Consider the following 27,584-nt stretch of genomic DNA (forward strand, 5'->3'; position numbering starts at 1 on the left):
TTTCACTACCTTTGTTCTAAGGTAGCCATCAAACAGAATTTGCCTGGCTGCACAGACACTGAAATGCCCTAGGAGACACTCGAGGCAAAGGTGTTTTTCCACTTTCTCAGCTTGTTACAATGAGGGGTGCGAGCAGGGGAGCTCTTTGGTCGAACAATGGCAACAAAAGTGTGGAACTTAAAAAACACAAGAAACAAACTCTAGCTTGCCAAACAGGAAATAAACAACAATATGGGTGAATGAAAAAAAAATGGGAAAAAATAATAATGGGGGGAAAAAGGCGGAGAGAGGGGGAGGGAGGATGAAAGCAGAGACATTGTGGCACCACGACACGATGCAGGTTCCCTCTCTGATCAGCAGGAGCGGAGCCACTGCAGTCCAGTGTGTATTTGAGACAGGACCGCTCATTTGGGAGCGCTGTGCCCTTTGGGACCGCTGCCGGTCAGTCCCGCGCTCCGGTCGGACCCTCGGCTGCCCGAAGAGCCGGGCGGTTCCGCAGCAGGGAGGTGACACGGCCCTGTCCGTGGGTGTGCCCGCTGTCAGTGGCCGGGCAGAGGTGCCCGTTCCGCCGCAGCAGCTCCGCGGCCCCTCCCGGGGGTGCGGGGGCTCCCCGGCCCGCCCCGGCCCGCCCCGCTCCGCCCCCGCTGCCGGCGCTGCCGCTGCCGCAGTCGCGCCCCGAGCCGGAGCGGGTGATGCGCCCCGAGCCTCGGGCCGGGGCACCGCGGAGCCACAGCGCTGCCGGGGGCCGGGCAGGGCCGGCGCGGCCGCGGCTGCACCCCCTGTGCTCGCACAGAGCCGGCGGTGAGCCCCGAACCCGCCCCTCCCGCCGCCACCATGGTGGCCAAGGATTATCCTTTCTACCTGTCCGTCAAGAGGGCGAACTGTGCCTTGGAAGTGCAGACTGTGCCCAGCCCAGCTAAAGAGACCGAGGTACTTGATCTACTGGTTACACAGTTGCGGCTTTATTTTTCTTTATATTGCTCCGGGGAAAAGTAACGTGCTTTGAGAACGGGCTGCGATGTGTAGATTCGGTCAGGCATCTTTTACCGCCTTCTCTAGGTATTGAATTTCTTTTTGGAATAAGGCAAGAAACGGAATTTAGGTTTTTGTCACCTATCACTTGAAGAAATTAGAATTAGTCTTTAAAGTAGCTAATTGCGAAATACCTGTTTTACTTAAGTGATTTATTTTTATTTTATTCCTGGACTAACCATGACTTACAAAGTGTTAAGCTTATGCAGGAACTGGGAGGAAACCTGAAAAATGGTGTCTTAAAGCATTAAGTGTCTTTTCCTCATCAGCAGTAAACAGGAAACTAATCCCATGAACAATTAGCTGAAAACTCTGCAACAATTAGCTGAAAACTCTGCCATACCAGCAGGTTGACTACTCTGGTTCTTAAAAATCATGAAAACCTTTCAAGTGACATTAAAAATCTTATTCATTAACCCGGATGACATACTCATTTGCAAAATTCTCAGAAATGCTGAAATGTTTCAGGAGCAAATGTTTGTGAAAGGCTTAAATATTGGATACCTTAGCTTAATATTGCTTTGTGTTTGGGTGGACAGTGACCTTAAGGATTCTGAGTGCTCTTGAGGAAGGATAACATTTCTGTCTGGAAGATTTTATCACTTAAATATATAGCTTCTTTATTAGTCTTGTTTGCTGAGTAACTTGAAGACAGCTTCCTAAATTTGGGTGCATTTAATACATCTCCATCAAAGATTAATTACCTCCAGCAGTTGAATAGACCTAAGGTAAAAGTAACATAAGCCCGGTGACCTTATATTTAATCGTGATGCTTAAGCTAAGCTAAGAACTAACTAGATGATGCTGCACTTTTGTTTTTCAGTGTACCTTTACATAGAGAGATTTAATTATTGTAGTTAAGCAAAGTGGAATTTTTTTCTACTGTGTGTTTTGAAAAGTAACACCCTCTGTGTGTGTGTAGGGGTGAATCTACATAAAACACAAGCTGTTAAGTACCAAATGTCTCTTTTAAGGGTACTCATTTTACTAATCGTAATACTAAAGAAACATGTTTTTAGCCTTTACTGCATGAAGGGGTTTTTTTGTGAATGAATGGGATTATCAAATCTGAAGAGTTGGAGTGTCGCTCTGTTACTGTTGGAAAAGCAGCCTGATTATAGTCAAATTTCAAAGACACTCTGAAAGCTGAGAGCATGAGGAAGTATTGAATAACAGATGTGATCAATCAACATTACAGTGTGCAAACAGCTTGTGTTTTATACGAGTAAGAAAATGCACCCTGTGCTTTCAGGCTATTTTCCGAGAGTAAGATGGACTTCCAGCATTCTGAAAAATAAACTTTAAAACATTCTATTTGTTTTAGGAGGGTAGGACCACCCACCACTCCAAAAATTTGGTTAAGGAAGCAGAAATAAAAGGTACTAATTGGAAAAGGCATTATAAGGACCTGTTTCTTGAAAATCTGTCAATATGCGGGAGAAAAATCCACGTTTCTTAGGCTCTAACATTAAGCTGTTCTTCCAGCCTCTCGTATTTACAAGGCCATTAAAGCTGTTGGGCGCCTTCTACCACAGTTCCCTGTTACTACACCAGAACGCTTGCTGTGTGCGGGTTAGGGACTTCTGCCTTTGAAAATCGAGTTTCATCCTAATTATTAACATGTGAAGTTGGTCGATTTATTGAATAACCCAACTTGTGTGTAACTGTTGATGTTTTTGGAGTAGAACAGATTTTCTGCTGTATAGATGTTTTGAGGAACAGGTTAGTGGCAGAAAAGAGAACCGAGGTTTTCTACTTCAGTTCTTTATTTAAGCCACACCAGCTCCCTTGGCATAAACTCTGTAGAAGTAGCACAGTCACAAAACAATGACAAGAAATTTCCGAACACTAAAAATCTGCATTCTGATAAAATGCTAATGTTCCAGTCAAAGTACAGTTAATTTATTATAGTTCTAAGTACAGTTTAAGGACAACAAACACTGCAGTACCTCAGTTAATACAGCAAAGACTATAAGAATACACAATGGTGCATGTAAACAGTGATGTTTACATAACATCATTGTATGTTCTACACAAAATCCTGTAGTACAATTCTAGGTGTAAATAGTACAGAGCTGTTGGGCTCTTTCAGCTTTTCCATAATTCAGAAATAGAGACAGTTAATGAACCTTAAAATTTGCTTGCTCTAAATTTTAAGAAGCCCCACACCTTTCCTGCTAATAATAAACACCATTTGCTGTTTCACTGGTTAAAGCAGCTCCCTTCTCACCCTTTCTAAAGCAAACCCTCAGCAGGTGAGAAAGAGCATTCACAGTCACAGATTGAGGTTTAAAGGCCTCAGTGTGAAGTCATGGAAGTAACTCTTGAATTCCTCACAGTAAGGATGTCCTGTTGTGCTGTACAAGCACCAACACAGTGCCTGGGTTTAGGCTCCAAAACCCACAAGGGTGGCATAGAATTGCTTTGCATCTCCGCTATGTTGCATGTCTGCTTACAGCTCTTATACTGCAGAAATCTTAGACCAAGGAATCAGGGCTGTTTGCAGTTTGTCTTTTGTTGTCTCCTGATATCCTCACAGCACTGAGGTGCGAGAGGTCTGAACTGCCTGCTGCTCAGGACGGGGTTTGATTCCACATGGGGAGTGAGGGAAGGCTGATGTGAAGGGGAACCCACGGGCCCCTAGGCCATGGCACATCATTAACAGGAGAACCAGGCATGGAGCCAGACGAGAGGGGCCAAAAGATTATGAGATAAACTCCAAGTCATGAATTTTCTTTGATCTTCATAAATGTATGTGTTTCACTGTAATGAAATATTAGCGAGTTGCAGTTTTGGCATATTTCAGGTAAGTTCATGTGTAGTGTAATTGGAAACATGTCAAACCTCTCCACTTGGAATTGCTGATCTGTTCTGCTTAATGGCAGCGTGAAACAAACAGCTTGTCTTTATTTTTTCATTCAGTAACTCGCCATATGATGTCTGTGGGTTAATTGGCAGTCCAGGTTAGTATCCAGTTTGTTCCAGAATGGAAAAGGTCTTTCTTATATTGCCTGTACAAGCAGCTTCTAATGAGAGGAAATGCAGAATTTAATCAACCCTACATTAGTTGTCTGGGTTTTTCAGGATTTCTGTTGCTTGTGTTAATTCACCTCAGTGTGAGGTTTTTCTGTTAATTGGCCTTCATTTCCTAACTTCTGATAGATATATTGATTTCTGGGTTTTGCAAATGAGTGATCAGTCAAGATAGGTGGATGCAACTTGTTCTTATGCTACTGACAGTGCAGTGGTTCTGTCCTGCACGAGGCAAATAAAATCGATGGTGACTAATGAGAGCAGCCAGTGTGAGGGAGGAGTCAGTCCTTGAGGAGCACATGATGGGATAACATGCTGCAGACTTCAGCTTTTGTCTTTGACTGGGAATACTTCACCAGTTCCCTAAATGGCTTTTCATTGTACCCCAACTATCATTTTCAGGTTCTCTTCTTTGATGTGCTGTGATTAAAACTAAGTGTCCCTGGATTTTGCTTTATTTGCTTGGTGGTTTTGTGGAGACTGACAGAGGAGGAATAACAAACCTCCTCCTGCTCCCATCAGGGAACTTAGGTGGTGGATGGAACCTAATGGATTTGAAGCAAAGTGGAATCACTGACACTCATAATTTATTAGATGATTAAGTTGCCTTTATGTATCAACTTACTTAAATTGCTGGATAAATTCTCCTTGAGATGCTGGCAGTTTTACTGGTGGGATGCCTCTCCCAGGTTTTAGGATGGAGCTGTGCATATGATTGTAGTTACCTTTGTGCAACACTGAACTTACTGAGAACTGCTTTAGAGTCACTTTGTTTTTCTTGACCATAGGCCTCAGTTCTAGAAGAGTCAATGTTCTAGAATTTGCCAGTCAGAATATTTCTAAGATGCTATGAAGCAAAGGCAAATTCTCTGCTGTTTCAAGTATAAAAAAGGTGTCTTTTTAGTGCCAAAATCAATTGAGAATGTTTTAGACTTGTTTGGCTCTGAAGGTACAAAAGCCTTGAGATGCCTGGCTTAATTTATTTTTAGGTTAAATGCTGTGTTAAAAACTCTGTTGTAACATAGGTTGTTTTTTCTATTTTAACCTTTTTTGTTTGGTTTGGTTTTTTTATCCTGCTGAAGGTTAAATACTGATAACATCCTGTGGAACAAAGCTTGAATGTGGGGTTTTTTTTATTAAACTCCGAGTTTTGGGGGCATTTATTAGAACTGTTTAATCTGAGGCCAATTTAACTAGTAGCAGACTAATAAAAATAATATTGTTGGGCTTCCTGCCATGACAAATGTTGACTTACCCTTATAAAGTTGACTAAAAACTAATAACATTTAAAGTATAGGCATATGGAAATATAGCCAGTTACATGAAGTCTGAAACAGAGTGGTTCTGTTTGCGTTTGTTGGCACTGCTTGTGAATTAGGTTTTAAAACAAAGGTTACTGTACTGCTTCAATTTATAATGTCTTCCATTTATTACACTGTTAACGCTTTTGAGACTAATTTAAAACATTTTGCCCTAATGAATGCTTCCATAACACAGAATGAATGCTCTAGGTATCTGTCTTGATTCATATCAAAAAAAGGAAAAAACCCAAACAACCTGGCATATTTTTTATAAAATGTTAAGCAAGTTAGAAACCCCAAATCCGGAATTACTGCTGTAAATAGTTGTCTCAGCACTGAACTCCGGTAAAGGAGGATGTTTTTAAGAGGCATTGCTGATTTCAGCTTTGTATGTGTGTTGAGACAAGGTTAGTTGGCCTTTGAAGGTAAATCCTTTGAAGGGATAAATTCTAATATTCTAAAACGCCAGGTTCCTGTACCAGTTTTCACACAGCACTGATCTTCTGCATTGCCTTAAAAACCTCTGTAAATTCCTTTTTTTTGAGTTTGGTTTTAAATACAACCAGAAAAATGAACACAATATGGTCACAGCAGTGCTGCAGACACAAGTGTAATGACTCCTCGGGGAAATATTTTCCCTTGTTTGTCAGATTCAGCACCAGTTCTCTGACATGGAGACTGTTGTTGAAGTTGCTGATAAGAGGTGGGAGAGTCAGCTGGAAAAATAATCATCCCAGCAGTGACCATCCATTTGCTGTTCACTGGGAGGAAATCAGTGGCTAAGCCGGTCAGGGGCAGAGAGGGAAAGAATTTTGAAGTGAGGTACTGGAGCAAGTGAAGATCTTTTAAATGGCACCTCAACTACTATTCAGTGTGTTATCCAGGTCATTGGTTCTGATGTTCTTAGGGCAATATGAAGGGAATCTGGCCTCATTCTTTTTGTTTGCTTTTGTTCATTTTGATAGAAAATGAAAACCAGTCTTTTGCTAGAGCAATTTAGCCATCAAAGTGTGATAATTAAGCTGTGGGTGGCCTTGTTGAATGATAATGTATCAAAACCTGATTGATATCATTAAATGGATTTAACTCTGACACTCTGCTTTGAACTTTGGGAAAATTCCATTCTTTACACATACAACTAAAAGAGGGTGGTTTGTTTTGTTTTGTTTTTTTTTAATTTTGCAGATGAAGAGCACCAAAGCATTAGTTTCTTCTCCTAAATAGGCTCCTAGAAGCTTTCCTATCTGTGCAGTGTGTTATTGGATAAATATATCCAATTATTAGGTGCCAGTTTCGCTAAAGGAGGAATAAAAATAACATCAACTTAGCTGTCAGTACATTGCAACTAATCTAAGTGCCTGATTCTTCAGAGGATCTTCTGCTTTATCACACTTCTGTGGCTGTTGGATGCTCAGCTTGCCCCAGGAATGGGTACTGTGTGCTAAGATTCAGGCTTTCATATGGTAATTCTTGTGTACCAGAGCCAAAAATAATGATACAAAAGTTACCTTTTTGCCAAGATGCTGTCATTTTGGAATGACCATATCACAGTTTAGAAAGCAACACGTCACTCAGTTATGCAAGGCAAAAAGACTTACATTTTACTGAAGAGGGAGTTGGCAGATCTTACCTGGGCTCCTTGTAGTGCTGTAGTTGCAGCTCATTGCTGTATGAGTTTTCCAGCTGTCCCACAGCAGAAGACTAATTTTTTGGGTTCTACGTTAAAAGATAGAGCTTTCCTTGCTTACTCAGTAGTCTAAACCATTGGCTTAGAGTTTAATATATAGAAGATACTACAAGTGTGTGTGTGTGTGTGTGTGTATATAAAATCCACAGAGTAAATTACAATAAAGAAGCAATCCTCATGCCAAATTAGAGAAATGGTGAGGCATGGCATCTTTGAAACTTATCTGATAGCTTCCCATCTTAAATTGGGATTATGCCATTGCGATTAGTCTTTCTTCCTACTAATTTTTCAGAAAAGTATATTATAAAAACAGACTCTCTCCAAAGGACACAGTAGTTGTTTGGAATGTCCACTCTGGTTTTCAGAACCATCCATATTTTGGACACAGATTTGCCGCTTTAATCAGTTTGTTCACAGTTTCAAGTTCTTTCTGAGGCTCATATATACATGGTATTTCCCGCTTAAATTTTTTCCTCTCTGAATTCAAATGTTACCGAAGTCGTCTTGAGTTCAAATATACAGCTCCCTCCAAAAGCCATCTGCTCTTTGTTCTAGCCTAGTCAGGTATTAATTTGATTTCACTTGACTGTTCAGCCTTTGAAGTTTGTGCACTCATGTTTCCCTCAGCTTTATTTAGCCTTATATCAAATTTAAAGCCTTGTCAGATTAACGTTACTTGTTCACATATACCGGCTCCACATTTTGGAAACTCTGCCAAACTGTAGTCTGGATCTTTTTTTTTTTTTTTTTTTTTTAACTTCCCGTACTGTTTTGGCAAGCCTTCATGAGTCTGCAAATGCAGTCAAACATGCAATAATTTCAAAACTTCGAAATGAGATTTTTTTTTAATACCAATAATGACGACTTTAAAAAGTCAGGCAAAATATTAGAACTCCTGAATTTTTTGTGTCATAACCACTTCCTAGTCTGGACAGGTGATGGTGTTGCAACTGGATGCAGCCACTAAATCTTCTCTCTCAATCCCCTCTGCTTCTAACTTTCCCTGAAGGGGCAGGAGAGAGCAAGAGGGAATGGGGAGTGATGACTTTTGGTAGCTCTGCACCCAGAGGTGTGTGCCTGGAATCTGATGTTCATTCTACCTGTGCAGTATGTCCTTACTGGAGCCTCCTCATGCTGGGCAGACACAATTCTGCATTTCCACATGCTGAGATTCATACCCCAAAGGATCGTGGGACTACTGATTAACTGGAACATCAGAGATTTTTCAGAGACAAATTAGTAAAGTAATGAATACATTCACGAGGAATTCCTAGGTGCAAAGGCAGTTTATTATTTTTAAGATAAATTAATAAAATTGAAACGGCTTGGGAAGCAGCATCTGGAGAGCAGCTCCCTGATCTTATGGGACTAATGTGCAAGTGCAGATTCTGTTCAGTGTCTCTGGGTAAAGCAGAACAGTTCACACAGTCTTCTCTTTCTATTTGATCTGCTGACTGTGAAGAACAGAGTCCTTGGTGAGAAAAACTGTTTAAAACTTGCAGTTGACTGAGGAATTTTCCCCTGTCCAGATCATTGGCCTCAGTAGCTTGTTCAGCTTCTCTGTGGTGCTGGTTTGGAGATGTGATGCAGCTTGAGGATGAGGGTGTTGATGGAAGGGGAGGTGGAGACAGAATGATTTTAGACCATACAGCAGAAATCCTATGACTGTCTTACAGTTTCACTATTACTATCTAATGGTTTTAGAATTGCTCCAGTAGTGCTATATTTTCATTGCACAGGCAAAGCCTTACTTGTACAAACTTAATTTTTCCACGGTAGAAGAGGTGACTCAGTGCTGATGATCTTTGTTGTCTTTCTCTGAAGGAGATGACATCTGGAACACTTAAGATATGATGAGTTTCCACTTCCAGCTCGGTATCTTAACCTATCAGACAGTTTCTAATATAAGGTGAAAATCATGTTAGAAATATTCAAAAAAAGTTTTTTTCATACTTAACAACTTATGATTAACAAGACTTACTTTAAGAGCTCCTTGGTAAAAAGTCTCAGGCTTCTGAAATTATCCTAAATAATGCTGTTTAAGAGAGTCCTGTGGTAATGCTATTTTCTTTCCGTAAAATTGAATTCTTAATTTCAACTATGTATTTAGCTGTTTGGAATTCTGGTCAGAATTTTCAGAGTGAAATCAGAACACCATATGTTGCATGAGAAACTCAAGATGGAGTGCTGACACAAGAGGGGTAGAACTGCAGTTACCTAACTTGGCTTTGCCTGCTGGGAGCAGAGCTGGCCTCTGGTGGCTCACAGAAAGAGGCTCTAGAAGAGCTTAATGTTTTTTGATGGTGGCTGAAACTGGAGTTCGTTGTCTTAAGCATCAGTTTCTGTTTTCAGTGAGGTTTTGCAGCATGAACGTTAGTAAAACTATACTGCCTTGGCATTTTTCTCCTTGAAATGGATGGGAGATGGACCCCCCAGCCTGTATTGATACCAAGGGCTTGCCCCGACCCAGGTGCAGCACCTTGCACTTGGTCTTGTTAAGCCTCAGTTTTTTTTCATGGGTTTTGTCTTTCATTCCTAGAACACACACACATTGCAGCAAAGCTGTGAGATACCAGAAAGGACACGGCAGTGAAGGAGGAGTAATCTTTTCTATTAATCCTAATCCTTCTCTCTCTTTCTTCTGAAAGTCCATACAACCTTGATTGCCAGGTTTTGCTTTTGAGCTGGGCTGTTGATGCCTAAGTAACCTTTGCTGCTCAGGTAGAGCTGCTGGCACAGGCACAGGCTGTGCTGCTGGCATGGCACTGCCCAGCTCTGCCTGGGGCGTCGTGTCCTTCCACTGCAGTGCAGCACAGTCCCGAACGAGCAGCTCTGCCATGGGATATTATCTGTGCACCAGCACTAGCATTCTGAATAATCATAAAAAACAAACAGCTGATGATGTGCCACCAGTTAGAGAAGAATTACAGTGGAATGTCATGCTGCTGGTGCTGCTGTAGATAAGTATGCTGGTGGTGCTGCAATGACGTAAAAAATACTCTTTCTAAAACCTGTCTCAAAGACGTGGTTGCTGAAAAGGAAGGGTTATGAATAACAGTGCAATGGTGAAGATAAGAATTTAACGTGATTTGGGCTGCTACAGTTCTTTAATGCCAGGTTTCATGTGTGATGGAATACATTATTTTTGCTAGAGGGTTAAACACTTTGTCGCTTATCTCAGCTGGCTTTTATGGATTTCCAGGTCTGCCTGCTGAGAAGTAAATTAAATATGTAGCTGCTTCTCACCTTTCCTCTGTTGCTGCACTAATAGAAGAGAATTTTTCTTGCCAGTAATACAGATGGTGATCTTCGCTCCCGAGACTTATTTTTGGGTATCAGAAAGGTTGACAGATTTGCATTATTTCCGGAAGGATTTATATTTCTGAAGAAAAGGATAATAGGCATGCTTCATTTTCTTAAAGCTATGCCTAGGCAACTGGAGGCATAGCAAAGCTACACAAACCTTATAAGCATGGCTGAAAAAGAAAGATGAACTACTTTAGGATGTCCTTGAAATATGGTGTTGGATAGGTTTTTTAACTTCACTTGGAAGGTTTGGGTCTTTTTCTGTCAAAAGTTGCCTTTTGCATGTGCTGTTCAGGATCTGTTAAATGTCAGATGGAGGTTAGGAAGCCAAGGGTAACTGTTCTATTTTTATGTATTTATAACCACCTTTTTCTTGTGTTACGATTTCTGTTGATTTTTTTAAAAATATATATCTGCAGGACAGTTAGCATATTATTTTGAAGTTATATATTACTTTAAGTGCTGTTGTGCTGTTGAAAGTATATATGAAAAGAAAAATATTTAATTAAATGCTATATGGTAGATTTTTGTTTCATTTTCCTTTATTTTTTATGCAAAAATAAATATATATAAACATGCTACTTATATGTTTGCTTGTATATGTATTTCTATAGGAATATGAATTCAAAGACAATGAGACTTAGAGATTTTTGTCTGAATTATATTTTCTGGAATAAAATACATTTAAATGAATAGAGTCACATGCTGACAGTGCCAGAGGCACAGAAATAAACAGAATTGTTTTTATTTGAAAGTATTCCTTTTGATGAGATTATCACGATGTGCATTAGCTGCAGAGCACTGCTGAAAACTTTTCTTTGAAGAATGAGTTAATATAATGAAATTATTTAATCTTTCTTTACCTTCCTCTCTCCCTCTGCTCCCAGCCATGCCAAGTCTCCATCATGACATTTTCCAGCTGTTTTAGGACCTGTATGTACCAGCCAAGAGCAATCTATCACTGTCAGTGTTTAAAGCTGCTGTTGTTTATTTACTGCCCTAATTATGGGCCAGGTTTGCAAACTGGCTTGTTAGAAATGCTTTCTTAGGAAAATCAGTAAAAGCTCAGCAATCTTTGTTTAATTTTACTCACACTCTCCCCATTTTTTTCCTTCCCCCTCTCTCCCCCTGCTACAGGAGCCCAGTAACAAACGGGTCAAGCCGCTTTCCAGAGTCACATCCCTGGCCAATCTCATTCCTCCTGTCCGTGCCACTCCACTGAAGAGGTTCAGCCAGACACTGCAGGTAATGGCAGCAGATCCAACTCTGTTGGAAGGGGTATGTGGACACAGCCACAGTTTTTTTGGGTCCCTGGCAATGGGTGATGCACATAACACACACACTCCACTGTGATGTGCCAAACAACTTCAGGCACTTGTGAATATCAAGTCACTCAGCTTCAAACTCACAACTCTCACCTCAAAAAACCACTTTTCTGTCCAGATTATTAATGCTTTTCAATTACCAGTAAGAAAACTATTGCACCTGTAGCATATAAAAATGGTTTACTAAACGATTACGATTGCTTTTAAAATTTGATGAAGAGAATGTTCCATGACACTTTCTATTAATTTTGGTTGGTTTCTTTGAAAGTGTTATTTTTGGTATAGTTGGTCATGTAGGACTGCTAAATTTCCTTCTGTATAGTGAACTTTGATCTTGCCTAAACAAAAGAGTTAGTTGACAACTGGAAATTTCCAAGTCGTTTTCCAAAGCTGATGATGAAAACTAGTAAAGGGTAAGCAAATTTTAAATGCAGTTTCTGTGTTACAGATTAGGTGCATAGTATTTACCATACTTAGAGAGTAATGGAACTTTAGTTTATAAAGCATTTGTGCCTTCAGACCTAGAGACTGCGAAATATTTGGGTGCTCAACTCCTAATGGCTCTGCCGAGTGCCAGCTGGGAGCTGCAGCACTGCTGTGGGTCTGGCCTAGAAAGCCAGACTGTTTCCTCTTTAAAACAGTTTATGTAAGTAAGCACGTATAAGATCTGAAGAACATTATTTAACAACCTTAGTTTCTTTGAGAGGAAATTTAAAAATAACTTGAACGTATTAAAAATGTTCTAATCAAAATCAGCTAAACTAGAGCATTACTGAAGCTACCTGTTAAGGAGGAAAGAAATAAAACTTCAGAGCAGGGAGTCTTATGACAAATAAAAAGTCATGGGAAAGACCCTATTTTTCTGTGGTGGTAATTATCTAGAAAACAGATATTACAGGGGTTTTCTAACATTGGTTTTCTTGTCTTCGGTTCCTCCGGTGTGTGAGGTGCAGACATTGGACAGAAAGCTGCTGTGCAGGGCTGGAGGAACAGCAGAATGTCTGCACAGCCCTCGGCCTGGGCTTGGGCCAGGTGTAGTCTGGCGTGACTGGGGCAGAGATGCCTGTATTCCCTGGGGTGTATAAATCTCCTCCATAGTCTGCCTCCAGGAAAAATTGGCCCTGCTCTGAAAGGGCTGCATTAGTTCCAGTGGCGAGGAGTGTGGAAAGTGAATTAATTTTTGGCTAAACTGCAGCTGAGTGAGGCGCTTCCCTTTTCCCAGCCTTACGCAGCTGTTGGCCTCATTGAGGTACCTGTGCTATTGTTCTGCAGTGAATGCCTCTGCCACTGTACACAGTGTCCAGTACAGTATTGTCTCTAATAAAGTCCTTTTAGACTATCCAAAACAACTGTCCTTTCATGTGTGTAGTAGCAGCTTCTTGAGATGAGAGCTGCATAAATGTGTTTCAGGGCAAATTTTGTCAAAAATAGGAGAGAAAATAGTGGCTTTGCAAGTCCTGCTGTTGCAAGCATTTCTGTCTTGTTCTGTTCATAATGACTATAAGAATATATTTAATTAACTATCTGCTTCTAAGCATATTAAACAGTGATGTTATTCATACCAACCCCTCTAACTATGTGCTGGAAGGAGCTGTGTTGAGAAATCAGCTTATGTATTCTCTAAATCCTGGGTCTGAATCCATTTCCAAGTGATGAATGCTGGTGATGTCCCTCAAGACTGCCTTCATAGCTGGCTGTAAATTGACTTCTTATCTGATTTTGTCAGTAACTATAGAACAGGGACAAAAAAGACTGACCTTGTGCTCAGGTATCCCACTTGGAATTATTTAGAAACATTCTGGGAAGCACATATAGCTGTTTCACTTTATTATGTATTGACATAGCTGTCATTGTGTCTTATGAACAGTTTAGAGCAGGATTTCTTTTCATGGTGTAATTTCCTGTAAAAAAAAGTAAAAAGTTTATTTTTCTTACTGGGTGAACTTTAATGTATCTTCACTGTTGTTTCAGTCAAAACTAGTGTCTCCTCTTGCATTGCTGCTTAGATCTTCCATGTCAGTAAAGTGAAGTAAAGTACTATCATCACCACAACAGGCCAAATAAATGACTTCTTCCCCTGGAAGAAAACAAAACAAAGCCAACAGAACATCTATCTAAAAAGATTATTCCAACAGCATCAGTAAAAGGAATTAGAAAGTTCTGAGATTCCTTTATGGCATTTCAAACAAACCTTCTTACACATTCTTCTGAATGGAAGATACATGTAAGAGGAAAACAGTTTATTATGGATAATTTTCCTTACCTCTGTAAATGTATCTTCTATTTTATATTAATAGACTTTCAGCATGCAGGTGGAAGAGAAACATCTCTGTGTCTGGGATTCGTGTAGTATCTTTTAAGATATGTTCTTAGCAGCTTTTCATGTTTTGCATATTTTATTGATTATAGCAGTATCTGATTATTTTTGGCTATACTCAACTTTATTACAATTGTCCACTTATTTTCAATACTTCTTCCATAAGGATTCCAAGTAACAAACACATAAAGTTGTTTTGGTTTTCTTTCTGGACTTTTTTTTTGTTGACTCTTTGTAGTCTTTGTTTCTGTCACACAGAGCACTGTGGAGTAGCTGACTAATACAGTGCTGTCAGCTTCATCTCTGACAGCCTGTCTGTATATCTGCAGGGTGCCTCGTACTAAGCAGGTATTCTTATTTGTTCATCCACCTGGGAAACCAGTTTATTTTATAGCTATATATTCAGTCTCTATCGAGACAGACTAATGATTGTGATGATCTGCTTGGTCTTATTCACAGCTGTGCTGTTCAGCTTAAAAGCTGAAAATAGGATCAGAAAAAGAACTCCAGCTGATGCTGAAGAGAGAAATGGAAGTCTGGCTGGCTTCCTCTGCAGCTTCAGTCTTCATCAGTGTGTCTTGAATTTAAGTAGGGAGTCCAAATTATTTTTATCTGTCTTAGGACACCGGAAATTTCTAAAAATCCCAAAGAAGAAAACTCTTTTTAACATCAGTCCTGAATGCTGGGGCTTTGATCAGTAGTGCCCTTTTCACAGCACATGAAGCTCTTTGCTTTACTGCAGCTGAAATTAAGGTTTGCTAATTGCATCAATTAACATCAGGAACACATAGACCCTTCATAGCAACAGTCTTGTAACAGCCAGGGAAAGCTGTTGCCATCAGAGAAATACAGTAAACAAAATGAGGGGTTGTGTCTGGATTCTTCCCTGGCTGCTTTAGTTTTTGGAATTCTATGAAAATTTCAGTCACCACAGATGGCCATAATTTTTAAAGAGTGTCTGGGACATGATTTTTAAGGAAGCCAGAAACTAGTAAAATATTTTTAAAAGACTGTAGATGTAGAAGTGCTGTTTTGACATTCCTGCAGTTCCTTCATGGGATTCTATCACATGACTGATTTTTCTTTTCTTTTTTTTTCTTTTCCCTTCTTGGCAAGTACCAACCAAAGACACCATCAGAGAACTTGTTTTTAAAACTTTTTGGTAGAACTTCACTTTAGGGCTCTGTTCCATAAAATAAATACCCTCAGTCCTGTGCCCCTTACATTACTTTTCTCAAAGCACTGTGTGATATGAGTTTGCTGTTATGGCTGTGTGCCATTTTATAACATGATACAAGACATTGTTAAAAGGTTTACTTTAAAAATCCGTCTGTCTGGTGCTGTTCATTACAAGTGCTTTCTTCATTCAACATAAAACATTCCTTTACGAGAACACCCACCACAAAGGAGCTATCTCCTGGATGGGAATGCATGGAAAGGGGCATTCCACCTTGGGCCATGGAATGTTCTGCTTAGTTGCATTCTCCTGGTGATTTATGGATGCAATGCACCTGCCTCTTTTCCCCAATCTTCTCGTTTGCCTGTGAATATAACAGGTTCCATGATTCCTTATTATAACAAGTGTAAATTAAGCATGCAATTTCACAGGTGTTTCTGTGTCTTCTTAACTCTTGAAGGAACACTAGCACCTGACTTGCAAAGGTTTGGAAGGTTTGTGTGTGTGTGTGTTTATTTTTAAGGGGTTTGTCAATTCCAAGTGGGACTCAGAATGGCTTCTTTTAAAAGGCATGGGTTTTATTTATATAATATGTCTTCTGATATTGTAAAAACATACTGTTTTTATAGGCACTGTTTGCATTTTATGGGCTCTTCAGAGGAGAATTTTAAGTCTTATGCTTTGTATGTGGTGCTTTCAACCTGGAAATGAAGAGAATTTATTTTGTTTTAAATATTCTTACCCAAGGCAGTTGAAAGATGATTCTGTTATGTAAGGCACATTTTAAATAACAACAAAAGTGTAGAGTATTTCAACTATGTGAAATAGTTAAGGCATTTCAGAGGTAGGACCTCAAAAAGAAGCCTCTAATTTTAATGAAGGAAGAAAGAAATCTTTTCAAAATAGCACAATAAGAGCATGAAGTATCCATCCTTAGCCTGAACTCTTTTTAAGAGTCTACAGGCAAACAGAACTCTCAAGTCTCTCTTAAAATTGGCTTTATTGAATTTTAGGACCAGACCACATAGTAGATACAGAGATGCTGGTACCCATTGGTGGAGTTTAGGGGCTCCAGAAGTACTAATAAAGATTCCACAGTAGTAGAACCAATAGTGATTATTTCAGTTTGCTATCTGCTAGCACTGATTGTTAATGTAGTTCTTCAGCTGCTGAGAAGTAAAGTAGGAGCAAATGGTGTGAAAAGAACCTGCCTTGTTCCTTGTCACAAACATTAATATCTGAATATTGACATAACTTTAAGGAACAGTTTGTTGTTCTCATTTCAGTCAGCTACCCATTTCACACCTTTCTATGTGGATTAGTTTCCTGATCCATACATCTGAAGAGGCAGGATGTAACCAGTTGAAAGGGTTTCTCCATGTATCAAAACCAGTTTGGTCAGTTAGAGCATTATGGCACTAATTATTTAATCCTCTTATGGACATATCTGTAATGATGATACCTATCAAATCTGTGATGATTGACAGTTAAAAACCAAAAGTGATGCTTTCAGGTATTAAGACACTTAGTAAGGTAAAAGGAAAGGTTTTGAAGGGAAATCTCCTTTATGAACCCTCTTTCTCCCCACCTGAGAAAAGTTTTTTTTTTTTCTTAAACCTGTAATATGTGTTTAATATAATGCATACTTTCATCTGATATCTTTGAGGTGTAGGACTTACTGTTTTTCAGTACAGACATCTATGAACACTCTCACCCCTCAAAATAAATTAGACCCAACAATTCTGTTGACTTTCAGTTGATACACAAGACAAGTTTATCTGCCAGATTTTGCTGTCTTAGCTTTCCAGAGGTTCTATGTAACAATTAATTCTTTCTTTCAAAATTAACCAAAAAAGTATTCATAGAGTTTACTTTCTAAAATTTGCATTGATTCTAAATTTTTAAGTATCAGAGATCTAATGAGGTAGATATGTGTAATGCATGAATAATTTCTGTTTACTGAATTGAAACTCTGATCAGTTATGTTAATTCAGTGTGTTGGACCATTCTGCATTGTCTCTAGTTCAGTCTTGTTGCATGGTATATGAATGCATTGCATAGGTTTTGAACATGCTGAGGGCAGGACATGGACATAGTTCACTGCAGGAATTGGAGGTACTGACCTTCCATGAAGATGTATTAAAATAATTTTTCTTACATTCCCAGTACTAAAACTCCTGTGAAGTTCAAAGTAAAAACTAATATTAGATAATATATTTATTGCACTGAACTGTGTATATAAATCCCTTAGAAAGCAAGATAAGTACAGCTGTTCTAACCATAACCCCAATCCCTCCCCGGATCCGCAGCGTTCCATCAGTTTCCGCAGTGACAGTCGCCCGGATCTGCTCAGTCCCCGGCCCTGGGCTCGGAATGTGCCCCCTGCCAGCACCAAACGGAGGGACAGCAAACTGTGGAGTGAGACCTTCGATGTCTGTGTCAATCACATGCTCACAGCCAAGGAAATCAAGCGGCAAGAGGTCTGTGTTGTTTTGTAACCATAAATTGCGTGTTCGAAAGTTGCCTGTAAAGTATGGAGTTGGGAATTCTAGTGGGCGTTGGGATGGCACTTGAAGCTTTCCTGCAATTAAATGGAATATCACCACTCCACTAGAAGCAGAATTCCATCCCTAGTCTACAGGACTCAACCTATATTAGATGAATATATTCTTCATAAAAATCAGCTCATCATATTTCCTTCATAAACGTGAAGTGACTGAGATCTGTTGTCCTGTGAGGGGCTGCACGTGTGTCCCTGTTCTGTGTGACACTTTCTGTGGTCATGGTTGATATTTTGGTGTCCAGCAATGCTAGAGGAGCAGGAACAGGTATCCAGCAAGTGATGCATACACACAGAAATGCACCATCATTTCCCCTGTTGGAAAAGACTGTCTTTGAGGAAGTTTCCAGTGCTAGAAAGATGACATACTGATCAAAAGATGCCTTCCAAAACAAAAAGAGTATGTCAGTGGTTTTAATGTGTAGTACATGACAAAGTCTAAATAGTTCATATTGCAATCAACACAGAGCTCCTACAGAAGCAAGCTTCTTTTATTTTCAAAAGAAATTTTGGGTAGTATCAACAAAGCTTATAACAATCTCTGAGAATACTTCAGGCACTGAGTCATAAATCAAACAAAAGTAGTGCCAAGCATTTCTTGTGCAGATTTTAACAATGTACAAGAATTCATAGGAAATAACTTCTGTAATTGAGAACTTCAAAGGCAGCTTATTGAAAAATAAACTGTAGAAACTGTTTGCACAGTGTAACAGTCATTGCTGTCTTGGGGCAGAAGCCAGGACTCTTGATACAGCCCAAATAAGTGAGCTGTATTCCAGGAACCAGCTACGTGGTATTAAGACATCTGGTCAAAATATAACATCAAATCAGTAAGTGGAGTATAGATTAAACAAAGATATTTTAGAATACTTGTGTCTGTTTTACAGGCAATCTTTGAACTTTCCAAAGGAGAAGAAGACCTGATAGAAGATCTGAAGTTGGCAAAAAAGGTATGTTTATTAAAAAAACCCCAAACAACCCAAAACCACAAACCACAACAAACAGTATTAATTGGTTCATAACACTTTAAAAATAATTTTTGATTTTTATAATTGCTAAGACAGTAAGGGAGGGAAGAAACCCAAAGCTTATTTCTATCTCCCCATTCTTTCTGAAACACTTAAATGTGCTGCTTTCCCCACCCCCCTAAATATGAAATCGATAATTTTAATATATGGTTATGAAACTTCAAAATATTCTTAGCAGTTGGTCTGTATTCTTAGCACTTGGTCTGTTTTTACTTACAGGGAACTTTAAATACTAATTTTTCAACTACCAGTGATATATTAATTACAGAACTCCCTTTTTTTTTCTTTTCAGGCTTATCATGACCCAATGCTTAAGCTTTCCATAATGACAGAGCAAGAGTTGAACCAAATTTTTGGAACACTGGACTCCCTAATTCCTCTACATGAAGGTAAAACTCCAACAGTCTTTGTCTGCATTGCTACTACACGTAGATTTAAAATCACCTGGTTTATTAAGTGAGGTTTCTCTTCTTTTTTCTAATGATCAGATCTTCTTAGGCGACTTCAAGAAATCAGGAAACCTGATGGATCAACAGAACACGTTGGCCACATCCTTGTGGGTTGGGTAAGGCAGAGTTCATAACCAGTTTTGGGGTTTTAGCTTGGAGCTGTAACATAGTTTTTATCAGACAAATTCCTTTTCATATCTAGCATAACATGTCAAAAATATATTCTCAGAATTTTTTTAAAGGTAGGGCAACTATTTAGAGATATAATGGAATATTTTCTGTTTTCAGGGATTTTCCATGAGAAGATTTAGACTAGGACGTTGTTTTTAAAGCTTTTGCTCTTCAGGAGACAAGCTGTATTTAATATACTTTAAACAAAAATGGAGAGGCAGACTAGAGTTTGTCTCATGTAGGTCAATTTAGAATCTGCCCCCATTTGTATTCTGGTTTTCTTGAAAAGTCACATTGTATAAGGGCACCCTACAGTTAGTTTTGAATGTCATTCTGTTCCAGTTGTCAAAGTTGTTTTGTTTTGGGTTTTTTTTCATATTTAAGGCACAGTTTTGTTGTCTTAGTTTGGTTAAGGTTCTTGAGGGCAATATAGAAGTTTGACTATAGAATTTTGCATATCTAAAAAAGGCCAGGTTTGGGAGTACTCATTCCTAGGCTTTTATTTCCATTCACAATTAACATCAGGCCTCTGTATTCAACTATTGCCTGCATTAAGTAGTTCTCAGTCTTAAGTCATTGATATTTTTAATGCTTTGAAATAGTATTGGAGATCTTTAGGCACTGAGAGATGAGCAAGTGCTTCTGAATTACTGAAATTTTGAACAAGGTCTGAGGACCCTTGTAAAACTTATATATCTTGGAAATGCTATCATCAGTAAATTGTGGATAAATCTCCAGCTAAAAGAGTCTCACTGTGAATTTCTGACATCCTGAATCACTTGAAACTTTCAGTAGAGCAAACTGGGCTTTGCTTCAGCTGCACAATAATTTCTTCCTTTCCTCAGCTTCCATGCCTGAACTCCTATGACAGCTACTGCAGCAATCAAGTAGCAGCCAAAGCTTTACTGGATCACAAGAAACAGGATCACAGAGTGCAGGATTTCCTGCAGCGCTGCTTGGAGTCTCCTTTCAGCCGCAAACTGGACCTTTGGAATTTCCTGGACATCCCAAGAAGCCGTTTGGTTAAATACCCATTGCTGCTCCGAGAAATTCTGAGACACACACCAAATGATCATCCAGATCAGCAGCACCTTGAAGAAGCTGTGAGTTACTGTTGGGTTTGGGTTTTTTAGGAGATATAGCGCTTTTAGCTTATTAATGAGTGCTACATAAAATGCTGCATAAAATACAAAAATGCAAATACTTAATATGTACACCTGAAAATAATACATGAAATATCTAGCACCACGCCCCCAGGTAAAACCTATTTCAATAGCAAAGTGATACTAAAAAACAGTGACAGGATGGAAGGTGTTTTACACAGGTCTTGTCTGATCCTTGTCCATTTTGTATTTACCCGTCAGTGTTGTTTTCCACTCTAATCTAAGTGAAGGGGAGATTTCTTTTCAGGTTTTAGATCACTCAGATAAGTTTTACTCCCTGGCTTGAGATCTCACATAACCTCTGAATCTAGTAATTAACATCTGTAGGAAAGGTGCTCTGAAATTTGCTTTCATCCCGTTTTTCATTTGTAATTGTAATTCCATAATTCCTTTGTGTTGTGCTTTCTGAAGTAAAACCAGGGGAATAAATCCAAGGCTTTAAAACTTCTTCATTAATTGAAAAGGATCCAATTCAGATATTGCTAAGACTTCTGTTGTTTTCTCATGTACATACACACACACAGACACACATACACGCACACAGACACACACACACATATATATATATCTATATATATACACATACATACACACACATTAAATTCAATAATATGTACACATACACACAAATGTGTATCTGCAAGTAAATGAGTTCACTGTAGCGGATTTGTTTGAAACACACTTGTAAAGAAATGAATAAATAAGTATCATCACTGTCCTACTGCTTTTGAATAGTATTTAAATATAAGTAAAATTAGTATTTTGAGAACAAAATTTATGATTTGCCTACACTTTAATATTTTGTACCTTTTAGTATTCCTTTGCTGAAAAATGACTGCCCTGCTTCTGTTTGGAAAATCCATCTTTCAAAACACATGTACCTCACCACTGTTCTGCTATTCCTTCCTCAAATCTCTTGCCCAGCTTAACTTCTCTGTTGTAAAATTGGACAATATGGTTTAAATTCAGTGCTTGGATACTCACATTTGGATGTAATCTATAAAATACAATTTTCCCTTGTGCCTATTCTGTAAGACCCAAACAAAAATCATAAATATCTCAAAGAATTCTTCTGGTTATTTCTGAAGTTTGCTTTCCTAGATAATGCCTGGCGATATCTTCTAGAAAATGTTTTAAATGCTTTCCTTCTACACTTGTATTTTTTATTGTTTCAGAAAATATAATAATTATTTTTGTTGATATTTCAATAGCCTTACATAGCTTTGTGATGATCTTTGAAGCGATTTATGTCAGAAATTGTGTATCTGCCAAGTTAAATTAGGAAACAAAAATGACTGTATGTGGTTGGCTCTTAACACTGTCCAAGGCTTATGAAGTATGTTTGTCTCCCTGGCTGGCCATCTGCTTTAAGCACCTTGGGCCAAGTTGATCCCTGATAAATCTCCTGGGATCAGCAGATTCTTGAACTACCTCTTTGGGCCGGTATGTCCCAACCCACCCCCCTGCTCCACCTCCAGTTATAAAATTGAATTTGATCCATCTGAGCAGCCTCTGATCACTGTTGGAGTTGAATAAACTCCACATCCACACACCCAGTTAAGGAGCTGTATTTTAAGTTTCAGAAAAATTGATATCAAAGTCCTGAAGGACTGCACAGTATAAGGATGTTCAAGATAAAGGAGAATATTTTTATAGAAAAGGCAAAGCTTTCCTTTTAACGTTTTTTAAAGTAAAAAGGCAAGAAAATTATTACTTCAATAATAGAATTGTAGATATATGCACATAGTGGAATTGTAAAATACAATTAATTTACTGTGTTTCCAGAGGATAACTAATAATGAATAACAGCTGAGATTTTAGTGGTTTGGGCTAGTTGCATGTTTTGCAGGACAGGGATCTTGATAGTTCTGTTTCTTGTTCTCTGATGTGATGCAGCAGTTTTCAGAGAATTATTATCTATTTTAAGTAAACATTTTTAAGGTAGGTTGTTTGTCCTGTGTCATTTATTGGCACATTTCAGCTGGCAAAAATACATCTCTGATTATATTTCTTATATCTGTTTATCTTAATTCTGCCTATTTTGTTTTGTTATAAAGAGATAAATACCAGATTTTTAAGCCATAGTGAGAAGCCATAATAAAACCAAACTGAAGTGTCTTTGTACACTGTAGTCTGGTTAGTTCTGTTGTTACTATTAATACTTTTATAGACTGCTCTGCAAAAGGTAATGAAAAATATACTGAAAATTACAAAATTGTAGCTACCATTCAAATTATTAGGAGATAGCTCTGAGTGTTGGACTGTCTAATTAAAGGTCCTGTGTTTGTATTGTCTTTCTGTAGATAAATATAATTCAGGGCATAGTGGCTGAAATCAACATAAAGACTGGGGAATCCGAATGCCAGTATTACAAAGAGAGACTTATTTATCTTGAAGAAGGCCAAAGGGATTCATTGATTGATAATTCACGTGCTCTGTGTTGTCATGGTGAACTGAAGAACAACAGGGGAGTGGTAAGGAATAAAAATTTTATCATAAATAGCTTTTAAAGGTATCTTCATTTTGAATGACAGCTAAAAGAGCTGTGAGCATACACAGAGAAACCTCATGCTCTAATATCTAGGAAGTTGGTAAATATTAACTGTTATATATAACACTGATCATTTTTGTTAGTAGTTAAATATCTATATAGTGTGATAATAAGCTTATATGTATCTCTGTCTGTTGTGGGGCCTAACAATATCCTGGATAAATAGTGAATCCGATAAAACTGGAATACTTGCAGGATTATGTGTCCTATAAAGAGATGCACAAGTTGTAAAAAAATTGGACTATTCATGGATATAAAATGGGGCATCTGTTGTGAAAATATAGAATGAAGATGGGCATTTTCAATATCAAAAGACTGCCAAGGCATATTTGGAAATATTTCTGCTATAATTACTATATAATTACATGAGCTACTGGAAGATAGGACAGTGAGCTAAATGGATCTGAAGCTCTGTCTCTCTTAAACTTGCAAGCAGTGTGTTTATTTAGATTTAGAAGCAAAGAACTTGTGATTGGGAAGCAAATTTTGGCAATGAAAAACGAATTATTTCAGTGCCTGATATCAAGTGAAATGAATTTAAAATTTCAGCTTGTTTATTATTGGAAGCCACTGAAGATGGCAAAGTGTCAGGAGAAACATAATGTAAAGATGGTAACAGGTGACTTGTGCCACCTAGGAGCAAAAGTAATTTTCTGAGCTTCAAAGAGTGAATATTTCCGGTGGGGAAGCTGGTTGTGAGCAGCATGTGAATTGTAAGAAGATCACTTTTAATTGTTCATTAAAAATATCTGGATGAGTAAGATTGCTTCTTTCTTATTAACAGAGGCAGTAGAGAAAAGTTAAGTGTCAGAAAGAAGAATGTGTATAAGCATGCTGCTACTGTAGAGACAGCTTTGAAATGTTGTGCATGATTCAAGGCCTCAGCTGGGAAAGGATTATGACATAAGAAACTGAGAAGAGGACAGGAAAAATAATTCTAGAAGTTTTTAAGTTGTTGTATTTACATACTTGCATGCTGTTGTGACATGTAGTGGGAAGAATGGGATATTTATTTTGACTGTTGAAAGCTGAAGGTTATAACATGCTCGAGTTTAAATAAATCTGGTTTAATGACTCTCTAAAAAAAGGAATAATGCTTTATTATTTATTACTGTTTACCAGAAACTGCATGTCTTCCTCTTTGAAGAAGTGCTGGTGATTACACGAGCTATCACCCACAACGAGCAGCTCTGCTACCAGCTGTACCGGCAGCCCATTCCCGTCAGGGAGCTCCTGCTGGAAGATTTGCAGGATGGAGAAGTTCGGTTGGGTGGATCCATCCGCGGTGCATTCAGCAACAATGAGAGAAGTATGACCACACCTTTTTTTTATTGACTTATGTAGGATCATTATAACCTTAAGATACCTGCCAATGAGACATCAGAATGTTTTCTCTAAAATTCACATTAATCCAGTATCTTGATTTTTTTGTTTCAAACTGGTTTATTATGTTGTAACTTGTTTCTTTTAGATTCTTTCTCAAAGCTCAATGTATTGATAATTTCTCCACATACCTTCTTTTGTACTGAATGGAGAAGGGGAGAATATGCAGGCTATAGTGACAAAACTGCAAAATTATAAGCAAGTGTATTTTGAAATCTTAAGCTTTAGCTATCATGCCTTTCCTTGTATTATGGAGGCATTGACTGCTATTCCAGCTTTCAGCTGGCAGATACTGTAGCACTCAGTGTCAAGACTGCAGCTATTCATGTTAATGTCATTCTAATTAAGTTCATAATAAAGATGCTTGTTTTATTACAAGGGTCCTCTTGAACAAATTCACTTGGTATCATGGATCTCACTTACCTGATCAAAAGTTCGAGGGATTTTTGTACATATCTGCTGTATTAGTGAAGTGAATGGAAAAGATGAGGCAGTCTCTGGCTGGTACAAGGAAATCTGCTTTGCAGAGAAGTAAAAAGAGAGGCTTGGAAGTGTGGGAAAAGCCTTGATCCTGTTGATTCCAATCGAGCTTTATGGATAGCTCGTGCATGGCAGAACCAAAATCACTTAATCCAGCAATATGAAATTATTAGATGAGCGTGTGGTGTTCTGGGATCTTGACCCACAAAACAAGGAGATACCCAGACTCTTCTCTTTGGTCTGACGTGGTATTGGCAGGAAAACACATTAAGGCAAATATTTTTCAGATTCTGTTACTTAAATATACGCTTTGATTATAAAATCCGTTCAACCAAAGCATTCAAGGTTTTGACGTGTATTGTTTCTTTTCAGTCAAAAACTTCTTTAGAGTCAGCTTCAAAAGCGGATCTCAAAGCCAGACTCACTCTCTCCAAGCCAATGACTCCTTCAACAAGCAGCAGTGGCTGAACTGTATCCGCCAGGCCAAGGAGAAGGCGGCGTGTGCGGGCAAGGCTGGCGGGCTGAACTCGGAAGCACATTTTGTGTTGTCTCCAAACGGCCGCAGAGCTGCCCCGGGAGAATGCAGCCTGGAGCAGATGGAGCAGTCGGACTGTGAGTCGGACTGCAGCATGGACACCAGCGAGGTCAGCGGCGACTGCGAGCGCATGGAACAGACGAACTCTTGCGAACACGACAAGCAAATAGAAACCAATGTTTGACAAAAACTTACAGTTCGTGGAAGAAAACCTGTCTCTTACCTGTACAGTATTTGCATTCCATATGTGGAACCGTTTGGAGAAGCACTTTTAGAATATTTTTTGTGACGATGTCAATGCAGTCCTTCTTGTATTCGTACCTGTGAGTGTAGTACTGTGACTGCCCATCTGTATAAGCTGGAATCTCTTGCAACTCATGTCCTGTGATTATGTTCCATAAACACCTAAGGTGGATGAAAGAGGTACTTGACCAGTTATTCTCAATGTCCTGCTGTAAACAGAATCTCTAAGCTACTGTTTATATATGCATTACATAAATAACTTTTCCTGATTTTAAGTACTTTATTTGCCCCTTAGTGGGGCAGCTAAAGATGTGGACATAATATGGAGTTTCAGGATGGGGGATTAAGATAATAAGTTTTCTTAAAGGCATGGAAGGAAAAAATAGTTTCTTGGAAAAAAAGAAAACTATCTTGCACAACCTGTCTGAACTCTTGTGATATTAAATCAACAAGAACTTTAAACAGCAGGCCATGGAACCAGGGACTCTTTAGGGATTAAGTTTTCAAAATGAAGCGCTGTCCTAAAATCCAGCAACCAAACTTACTAAAATCTGGACATTTCAGGTGGTCAGCACAGTGATGTGGTTTATTTGTCAAAGCATGTAATGCTAAAAGTAATCAACTGATAAAAAAATCCAACCAAACCTCTACAGCCAGCACTGAATTAAATGAAATGCTGAGAATACTGGGTATTTGTAAATAAGCTGGTAGTTTGCTTTCAGTGCCATAAATATATTATCCCAAACAGGATAAGAATGGAAAAGAGCTTTTGCTTGTGAATAGGCCCTCTTCAGCATTTTGCACTCCACTGACCTCCACTGTTGGTTTTAAACACCACTAAACTAATGTTAAAACAATTAATTTTCTGTAAATGTCTGTTTACAATTACATGTAGTTGGTTTTAAAACTAAGTGATGATTTTATATAAATGGTGCTCTACAAATACCCCATGGGATTATGTAGAGAAAGTTTAAACAAAAAGGGAATTGTTTTTCCTTTAGGATGTATTACATCCTTTTTCTTTTCCTCAAGTTCTGTTTTAAAAGTTTTTATTGCATTTAATCTCATGCTGTAATTGGAAATATTACTGTGTTTTCTGGTGGCTGATTTAATCTACTCATTGTAATGAGAAGCAGGTGAGTCACTTAAATGCAGTCTAAAAACAGTTAAACATCCTGTTACTTTCAGGAATCCCTGGGTGATATTTTATTTCTTATTATAAGAAATAATGCCAGTGCTTTGTGGCAAGCTATGAAAATGATATATTAATAAATTTAAATGATTCTTGATATCACACAAGATAACCTGTGCAAAGTACTCGTCAAAACAAAAGTAGAAAAACTTAAGTTATTGCCAAAAATATTTTTCTTGTGTTCTACAAGTTTACAGAAAATGTATTATGTCAAGTATCTTACATATATATATGCTGATATGCATTACAGAAATCTGTGTGACAAGATGATAAACAATATAAACCAAGGTATTTTTATTTTTTAAAAAAATGGCATTTTTACCCTATAGAACATATTTCTGTATTTATAGTTTTTCAAAAAAAATCAAATTTCTTTTCTGTTTCAGGCTTTGTAATTTATTTCAACTGCTTCATTTTTAGAACTGAATGAGTATGCCAGTGAAGATGGGAGAAAGAAAAAATCTGCAAAAGAAAAGGAATAGGAAAGCTATTCAGCAAAATGTTGAAAAAGAGAAAAAAGCATGTAAAGTGTTCAGATAGAGAAGAAAGAATGAATGTGTGTATTGCCTTTTTTTTTTTTTAATAATGGCCTTAAACTTTTCTGGAAGCATTTCAAATAAATTACATTAAACCATTTTTTATTTGGTTTGG

The 27,584-nt window shown here is 38.3% G+C and overlaps 1 protein-coding gene across 1 annotated transcript; it reads left to right on the plus strand.

Moving 5' to 3' along the window:
• The first annotated feature begins 811 nt into the window (after positions 1 to 811).
• Positions 812 to 27,305, plus strand: ARHGEF3 (Rho guanine nucleotide exchange factor 3). The gene is made up of 10 exons (XM_008921224.2): positions 812 to 930; positions 11,497 to 11,604; positions 17,488 to 17,658; positions 18,626 to 18,688; positions 19,059 to 19,155; positions 19,255 to 19,331; positions 20,232 to 20,489; positions 22,853 to 23,023; positions 24,223 to 24,409; positions 25,336 to 27,305. The coding sequence occupies exons 1-10, from the start codon at positions 835 to 837 to the stop codon at positions 25,680 to 25,682; spliced, it is 1,575 nt and encodes a 524-aa protein (XP_008919472.2). The 5' UTR covers positions 812 to 834; the 3' UTR covers positions 25,683 to 27,305.
• Positions 27,306 to 27,584: the final 279 nt, after the last annotated feature.

Source organism: Manacus vitellinus, unplaced genomic scaffold (genome assembly GCF_001715985.3).
Source record: "Manacus vitellinus isolate BGI_N305 unplaced genomic scaffold, ASM171598v3 scaffold_14_pilon, whole genome shotgun sequence".
NCBI classification, from domain to species: domain Eukaryota; kingdom Metazoa; phylum Chordata; class Aves; order Passeriformes; family Pipridae; genus Manacus; species Manacus vitellinus.

Bases quoted from the DNA above. Each gene is read 5' to 3' on its own strand.
- ARHGEF3 (XM_008921224.2), top strand. From the start codon at position 835: ATGGTGGCCAAGGATTATCCTTTCTACCTGTCCGTCAAGAGGGCGAAC. The intron at 18,689-19,058 runs GTATGTTTATTA...TTTTCTTTTCAG, and splicing joins ATCTGAAGTTGGCAAAAAAG to GCTTATCATGACCCAATGCT. The intron at 19,332-20,231 runs GTAAGGCAGAGT...TCCTTTCCTCAG, and splicing joins GCCACATCCTTGTGGGTTGG to CTTCCATGCCTGAACTCCTA.